Genomic DNA, 9,227 nt, shown 5'->3' on the forward strand with positions numbered 1-9,227 from the left:
GAGTCGCATTGGTTCGGGGTTTGCTCACGGCAAAAGACTAGATGTTTTAAAACTTTTTCGACATGCAAAAGGTGCCTGGTCATTCGGATGGGACAATAAACCGTACATTATGCACACCATATTATTTGCATTCTAACTTTAAAAAGAAAACCTTACATTTTGAATACATAAATACGTCATAAACATAACGCAAACTTTATATATTGCTATATTTAATATATTATGATCATTTCAAGACCGGTATGTTTGCAGAGCATCTGGGCTCCAGTGAGGCGAAATTATTGAAATTTCCAAACAAATACTTATACTGGTATCTGTATACATGTAATAAGAAGGAAAATTGTTATCATTGACAAATACAATAAATGGTAACTGCATTTTATATCCCCTAATGTTAGCTCAGAAACTAAATGAACTTTGGTATTGAAGTTTTCAAAAGTAGGGTGGATGCGTTACATTATTGCCTTTTATTGTACAAAATACCATTCGTTCATTAGATGGTTTATACTTTCGGCCTGTGCTTTCGCAATTTCAATTAGATTACAATATGGTATTGTTACAACGACTCTCACCAAAGAGTTCTGACGCAGATAGAATAACATTATTATCAGTAGTTTAGTATTGTCTCCTTTTCCATATATTTCATATTAGAATAATCTCATTGATAAAAATAGCTCTATTTGGTTATTCGGAATGTTTTACCGCCTCAACATTCAGACCATTGAGATAACGATGAACCATCAATCCATAGCATTTTATTAGGGAGCATTGGTCAGGTTTGAGAACATTAATGCTCAAAATTGGATACCATGTATTTGACAGCCGCCATAGCACTGTTTAGTCGTGTAGTAAAGGAAGATTCATTGCTTTAGTGCAAGATTTCAAATAAGAATAGATAAATCCAGAACATGACATTATGGAGCATTGGTCACGTTTAAGAACATTAATGCTCGAAATTGGATAATTAGTTCACTAGAGCACTGTTTAGTATAGTAAGGTTTGAATCCTCGAGATTATTCTATTACATCGATAAATCCAGAACATAACATTATGGAGCATTGGTCACGTTTAAGAACATTAATGCTCGAAATTGGATAATTAGTTCACTAGAGCACTGTTTAGTATAGTAAGGTTTGAATCCTCGAGATTATTCTATTACATCGATTAATCAAGAACATGGCATTATGGAGCATTGGTCACGTTTAAGAACATTAATGCTCGAATTTGGATACCAATTAGTTAGTTGACAGTCGTAACGCTGTTTAGAATAATAAAGTTTGAATCCTCGAGATTAATGCTCGAATTTGGATACCATCGCCGTAGCAAAGTTTAGTATGAGAGGAAAGTTGAGTCCTCGAGATTATTCTATGACATCGATAAGAATTGGTCAATCCAGTACATGGCATTAGAGAGCATTAGGCATTAGAGAGCATTAGTCACATTTAAGAACATTAATGCTCGAATTTGGATACCAATTAGTTAGTTGACAATCGTCGTAACACTGTTTAGTATAGTAAAGTTGAATTCTCGAGATTATTCTATGACATCGATTAAAAATGGGTCAATCCAGAACATGGCATTAATGAGCATTGGCCACGTACGAGAACATTAATGCTCGAATTTGGATACCAATTAGTTAGTTGACAATCGTCGTAACACTGTTTAGTATAGTAAAGTTGAATTCTCGAGATTATTCTATGACATCGATTAAAAATGGGTCAATCCAGAACATGGCATTAATGAGCTTTGGTCACGTTTGAGAACATTAATGCTTGAATTTAGATACCATCGCCGTAGCACTTTTTAGTATAGTAAAGTTGAATCCTCGAGATTATTCTATGACATCGATTAAAAATGGGTCAATCTAGAACATGGCTTTAAGGAGCATTGGTCACGTTTTTGAACATAAATGCTCAAATTTTAGTCTCGTGAATCCCATTAAATTGTCAAAGTAATATTGTTTTAAGGCATCATGTTCAATATTCATTTTAATCAAATCAAAGGGATTCTGGGATAAATGACTTCAGATGAAGTTAACCTTGTTCGTTAAAACATAATCTTGTTCGTGTTTTGATCATGCAATATTTACTAACATAAAACGGTCGTCTGAGTCTGGTAAATGTGTTTGTAAGTAGAAGAATTTTTTTCATCAGACAGACACAGTGGTCATAGTGTTATTAACTTATAGTGCAAGAGGCTTAAAATCTTTCTTTTCAAGCTGATCCTCGCACCTTGAAACGACTTAACAGATCATATGATCTTAAAAGTAACAAACATAGCTGTTAATTTTTAACGCAATCTCTTGTATGTAACATTAAGTTTGTATATACTATTGTGTAATTTTAGTGTTATGTTTTTCAATGTATTGTATTTGTGCAGTGCCTAAGTGTGTTTGTAAAACGGATTTATAAACGATTCATTGTTTCTAAATGCAACTCCAGACAAATTTCGCCGAGACAATCTTAATATCGATTTCAAAACAATACAAGTTAAATCTGTGTAAACTTTTGAAACTAACAATTCATTCACTAAGACAGATTTGGATAAGTTTGTTAAAAATTCAATACAGTTTCTAAAACAATTCAAAAGGTTGAAAAAGTTGTTTTGTTTTCAAGGTTTTTGACACTTTATTAATAGCCAATATTTAAAAATTGCGGACATGAAATTAATTTTTTAAAATTGTATGGACTTTGATTCGAGGAAAAATTATGTCTAAAATTAACTTTGAAACGATATTAATTAATTAAGGCAATTAAATTGATCAGTAATCATTAAAGTGATCAGTTAATTAACGAGATCAAGTGCCTGTCATTACGGAACTGATTTAAATGTTCATGGCAGTTAATGAGCTAGGGAAATGACACCCAAGCCTGATAGTCAATCGCCTACTGAACCTATCAATTCGGATTCCGTGTGTTTGGATACGCCCTATCAGGATAATGACGTTTGGTAGGGTATATGGATAGATGTGAAAAGGATCGGAGATTATTGGTAAATCTACTGTATTGATCGACGGACATCGTAACTTAGCTTATAATAGCTAACCATTATTCAACATTTGTATATACGTGAAACTTCTGGACTTGAACAAGTGTGTTTATGATCTTATTAAGTTTTTATTGGAATACTGTTACATTAATAGAAGGTAAATATTTTTATATCTTTTAACTTATTCACTCAAATTAAAGTTATCCGTTTGGGAAAGAAAGTGAATTTCATACTTTACGTTTTGAAGATTGCGTGTAGGATAATGGACATGCGATTTAATTTTGGCTTACTTTATTCCATGTATGGTTATGCAATTCTAAAAGTTTGAAACTTCATATACTTTTTCTATATTATGACGATACATGTATTTTCTCAACTGATAAAACAAATATTGAAGGCATCGATATATAGATTTTGATATAGATTTAGATATGATGGCGTTAAAATCCGCTTCACCAGCAAAAAAGGTCTTCTTGCGTCATTGTAAGGTGTTTAATATAGTTTTATTGTATGGGAAGACGTGCTAGTAGGAGAAAAAAGTTGTAACTTTAATAGATATTTTTATTGTTAAAAAGCAATACGCTGAACTATCAGATGAGGATATATATAGCTTCTCGCTGTCTATTAATAATATTCTTTGTCAATAACATTGATTTCAAGATGCCACGCCTATTACACTTAAAGGGCTATTGCCATTTAGTAAGAATTTCTGGCATATTATAATGCAATATGTAATAATGATGTGTATGAGAACTAAGCAATTACTAATTTATGTTACATAATGCAATGGGATTACTATTTCTATTACCATTTTTTCTGGCATATTATTATGCAATAATCACTAGCGATGTGTCAAGCAATTAGTCATACATGTACATTAAAGGAGGCATAGACCGTTTCTAACAACAAATGACTTTAGTGGTCCTATTTCCGAAACGTTGTATTTTAATCACAAAACACCATCCCAGGAACAATTTTCAATGATAGTAGTGTCATGCAAAATATTTCCATGACTTGAGTAGTGCAGTTTCCTTTAAAAGTAAAAAAATATATATATTGAAAAACTACGTAGAGTTTGAATGTGCGACTTTGAATTAAGACTTTTAGCAGCGAGCACCTTGGCGATACTGTAATGTAGTGTAGTTTGATTTATTTCTAAAGGGTAACCACTCTTTAAGCGTTCTTGCTCACTGGCTTCAACTCATGTTATTGAGTGTCTAGTTCAAGTCAATAATTAAATTAAAGTTGAAAGTCGCTAAAAATCGAAATTGCTATTAATTATACTGTCGACATGTATGAGAGAATGATAAGATCACCACACAATATACGGAGTTTATATGGTCTAGAATAGGATTCTGTGATTATTCTCAATATAATGATACTTTTAAAAAGTCTGTTTAAACTTGTATTGTTAATCTGACAGTCTACAGTTATGAGAACACAACTCAAATAGTGGCGCCAGACAGGGTATGATTACACTTCTAGACACCTGATACCTCTTTTCAGTATGAAATACTTACTCACTTATGATAGATATACTTCCTCGTGTGAAAAGTTCATTACCTGCTACCAATCCTTCGCCAATATGTTGTATGTACGTCTTCTTACTTTTTTTGGAAACTTTTGTCTGTGTGTTCTTTAGCTGTGAAAAGCTATTAATCGCACTATGGATTCCGTCTATTGCACGATTCGAAGCTGAAGACTCAAAAGAGATTGATGATCTATTGCAGTCTATAAAGTCATTCTGATTCTGTATTAAATTTTAACTCTGTAGTGTAACTCGGACTTAAGTATTGGAATTGTATTTTTCGTCAGTGTAATTGGACGATGTAAAAATATGAAAATTGGAGATTCGTAGATTTGATTGTCAAATAGAATGATTTCTAAATATGAGCTTCCCGTATAATTCGTATTTAGTCGATGGAAATTGTCTTAACTGGTCTTTTATATGATTCCTTATAAGAAAATGTAGTTTTTATTGACGTGAATGGTCACTCGTGTTAATCGGTTTTTCCTATATTAGGACTATATATTATATTTTAAATTAGGATGACCTTACGGTTAAAACGTAAAAAGGAGAGACAAGTTGGATATTTTTTTGAAAGATTTCGTTGTTTTGAGAGTTTCGAAATTATCTTATTTTGTAGAATCAGCATAGATTCGTCGTTTTCAGAGTTTCGAAATTCTCCTATTTTGTAGAATCGGCATAGATTCGAATCTACTTTTATAGCACGCCTAATTCTATGTTATCGGCAATTCAGACCAATGAAATCCGAATTGTAACAGTCACTTAAACGAGTTTATGTTCTGAAAGTGTTCAGAACTACTTTGTCGATCTCCACTTGTAATATTACAGCTGAATGAAATGGCTTGATAACATGGACTATTAAATCGTACAATAGGCAAATAGCTCGATTAGTAGGATTACAATTAATTTATCTAACGATAACTGTATATGAACTATATCATGTCAATTTCAAGTGTTACCATCCTCCCACACCTTTTATCCACGCTTTATATTTATTCTCTTTCTTTTTTTTCTCGTTTCAGATTGAATCGGAACCCTCTACAATCAAACAGACTAGAAGATATCGGATACAAGTCTCCTGTGTTCGGACAATTTGTTAAACTCTATTTTTGACATTTATTATTTCGAGTGAGATTTAAGAATGAAAGCCTTTATCTGCAACAGACTGTAATGGATTTTACTAGCGTTCCTTGCAAGACAGTTCGCAGCAATATCTCATGGGAGAGTTGTGTCCTGTCATGACATCCTACTCTGGTCTGTCGTGTCTCGGTGCACTGTCTCGCTCCTTCCTCTTAGGGCCGTATGTCGGCCAGAATAGAACAACTACAGTTCAGGTTAGTAAATATTTACATTCTCATTACATTTTTACATTTAATAAAATGGTAAACTGATGTCTGAATTATATTTTAACTTGTTATCGAAATTCTCAAATATCTTCGATTGTACTTTGCTGTTTTTTTATTTTGGCGTATCCTTTACATTTTTGTTGATTATTATCATACAATAGCATTTATACACCACCTATTGAGACACCCGATTCCACTCATCCGCTGAGAATCCATTTCATAGACTGATATGGGACTAAATTTGGCCCGTACTTGAAATGTACCTTTCCGGAAACACTCAAAATAAAAAAAAACAAGTTTCAAGGACATATATTTATGAAATTGTCGACTTTAAATAAACGAATATTGACATTGACATTCAAATTCAAAGTTATGTGAATGACATTTTAAAAGGCTCTGTCTTCTATTGGAAACTTGGATCCACGAAGGCATAGGTTCAGAAATGCCGTTACTTTAATATACTGCTTAATTTAAAGTAATAAGAACATAAGTAGTGTGATTGGTGATCCATTGGCGAATCCAATCTCCACATGTCTAATACAAAAAGTAACGAATACTCTGACAGAGGAGAGGCCTAATTTCGGCAGTTAAACACCACCACCATGTAATTTGTATAATAAGCAATGTATGAATTATCAACGAAGATTAACATTCCATTCTAAATTTAGCCGCATGTTCGGGACTGTAAATTACATTTAATGAACTTATCTTATTAATGACGCATTGTTCTCTTATTTCCGTCGTAGTTAGTGTATAAACCAAGTCTGTCATATGTTTAAACGACCACAATAATGTCTTAAACCGTATTTATGTTCAGGAAAAGGTGGCGTTCAACAAGGTTATCTCATTGACCCACTTCAATCCATTCAGACAATTAAAGATATGTCATCATCAGACGTTAAAATATTTCTCAGCTACTATGTCAATGATACGGACGTTTTTCCGCCCCTTGAAATGATTTTTTTGCGATTATACCCATACACGTTGTTCATAGTTATTACATGTAACTTATAAATCATCATCTTAATTTTCATTCTTTTTTCTCTTTTTAGGTGAATAGGATTACAAAAATAGCCTACGTGGTATTTCTCCTCATAATGTTGGCCGGATCGTGTATTGCTTCCCCCCGTGTTGAAGATACCGAGAAAGGATCTGCGGTGTATTTCAAAAGCAGATTCTGTCAACCCATATCAGAAAGTGAACTAAGACGTCGGATGGGTGGATCATTTGATCGTAGTCACATGTCACATAGTGACGACTCTATGAAACGTAGTGCCAGTGATATTGAGGGAAGTGACTTTGAGGAGGATGAGGACGAGGACAGTGAATTTTTTGACACTGTCGATGACGAGGTGAGCGAAAGTGATATTATAGACTACTCAGAAGGAGATGCACATCCGCATCCAGCGGGTGATTCGACAACACATACTCCAATTTATAATTTTATGCGTAAAAAACGGGACATAGCCGATGACCTCGATGATAATACTCTCCAACAGTTATTATTAAATAAAGACAAACGTGGAGGTGATGTTGATCTTCATCTTCAACTTTTACTCAGTGGAAAGAACAAAAAGGCCAGAAAACAATTGAAAAAGAAAATCCGTGCAAAAGTTCGAAAAAACTTGTTTAAAAAACCACCGCCATGGGAGTGCAAAATGAAGCCTGATTGGCAAAGAATGAAAACTGGTTTCTTCCCTACTTATGTTCAAACTGGACGATGTCAAACATCTAAGTGTTTTTATAGATTATATGACTGTATTCCAAAGAAATATGCCATTAAACTTTTAAAGAGAGACCCCGATCAGTGTAACCCTATTCCCACTATTGGACTAAACGCAACATATGAAGAACGGTGGTTCTTCGTGCGACATTATGTTACGGTGGGTTGTGACTGTTCTAAGAAGCAGAAATCCAGAAGGCGTGGACGATAAGTTACTTAGGATTTTGTTATGTGCTAGTTAAACATTGTGTTTAAATTTATTATTATTATTATTATTATTATTACCCCTCATCAGATGGTGCAATCAACAAGAACGTGCATGGCACAGTTTAGTGTGCTAACATGACGTTATTTATATTATATATGGGTATTTTTCGTTTTTTACACTGATAAGAAAGAAATAAGGTGGCCGCCATTCTTGTGTTCGTTCACCAGGCGACATGAGTAACATTACCTAGATCCTCCGTAAAAACCTATCTCTGCCTCTTAGTTCGCTGTGTAGTTCTGTTGTCATTGTACAGCTAGCTTCTGTGATGGGATCAGACAAAAATGCACGGAAAGGAGATATAGAACAGTGGGGTCCAGTTTACGGGTCGATTGATGTGCTGTGTTTATCAGCTTTCGTGTGCCTTGACAAGTACCCGACGTGTTATGGTGATTTCACTGGACCCCAAAACAATTGTAGTGAAGTTCGCTGGTTAGAAACTTTAAGATATGATATTATTTGGTACTGTACAAGAAGCAGATACAGATTAGCATTTGGACTATTTTATTGTGGTTAACAATATTTGCGTTCCGCTTTATGTGTTATTTGTACGAAGCGCTAATTCTGTCGTCAAATTGTATAAAGGCAATTTGTTATTTATGATACAATGATATTTAAGCTAATCGTTAAAATATAAATTTGTAAAACCAATACACAGTATTTTATTTGAATATATTTAATATGGTTAAAGAGACAGATTCGCCATTTTCGGGGGTTGAATTGGGTCTTTAATATATGTAAATAGTCTCTAGAAGTACTAGAAATGTACGAAAATCGCATATTTCCTTCAAAAGCATCTACAACTAGGAATTTTCTATCTATTTCTTTATACACCCTATGTCTTTTTTATGTATGGCGGATCCTCAAGACAAGACTAGTCGTCTTTTTATATTTAAAACGATAATTCAGGACACACATGGATTTGAAGGCTCAGATTTCGACGATGAGCTGTGAACACCATAACTGATTAGCTTAGCTAAAAGAAAATCCCGTTTCTGAAACTAAGGTACGATTGGTCAAACGGATGGCGAACCTGTCCCTAAATTGGATGTAGACTGGACAAACATGGATGATACGTATAATGGGTAGAGTACTGCACTTATTTGGAAGAGCTATCTAATAAATGGTCATGTACGTTTCAGGAAACCACTCACTTCATTTGCTGAAGTAAATGCCCAAGCCCAAATGTTGCTAGAAGTCGTCATACCGTTATTACTAAGAGTACTGGAAACCCATTTCATTTCACCTATTTTGCTACAAAGAAATCTCAGCAGCTTGGGGATCAGTGTCCAATCACATCTTACAATTCTACAGCGCTAAACGAAATATACAGGCTATTGCCGCTGCCCTGACAAAATTTATTCCATTGCACATTGC

The 9,227-nt window shown here is 34.0% G+C and overlaps 1 protein-coding gene across 1 annotated transcript; it reads left to right on the forward strand.

The window, feature by feature from the left end:
- The first annotated feature begins 5,538 nt into the window (after positions 1–5,538).
- Positions 5,539–8,499, forward strand: LOTGIDRAFT_234654 (hypothetical protein). Its single transcript, XM_009062817.1, has 3 exons — positions 5,539–5,850; positions 6,915–7,745; positions 8,107–8,499. The coding sequence occupies exons 1-3, from the start codon at positions 5,734–5,736 to the stop codon at positions 8,365–8,367; spliced, it is 1,209 nt and encodes a 402-aa protein (XP_009061065.1). The 5' UTR covers positions 5,539–5,733; the 3' UTR covers positions 8,368–8,499.
- Positions 8,500–9,227: the final 728 nt, after the last annotated feature.

This window comes from Lottia gigantea (genome assembly GCF_000327385.1).
Source record: "Lottia gigantea unplaced genomic scaffold LOTGIsca_53, whole genome shotgun sequence".
Lineage (NCBI taxonomy): Eukaryota > Metazoa > Mollusca > Gastropoda > Lottiidae > Lottia > Lottia gigantea.

Bases quoted from the DNA above. Each gene is read 5' to 3' on its own strand.
- LOTGIDRAFT_234654 (XM_009062817.1), top strand. From the start codon at position 5,734: ATGGGAGAGTTGTGTCCTGTCATGACATCCTACTCTGGTCTGTCGTGT. The intron at 5,851-6,914 runs GTTAGTAAATAT...TTCTCTTTTTAG, and splicing joins ATAGAACAACTACAGTTCAG to GTGAATAGGATTACAAAAAT. The intron at 7,746-8,106 runs GTGGGTTGTGAC...GTCATTGTACAG, and splicing joins TCGTGCGACATTATGTTACG to CTAGCTTCTGTGATGGGATC.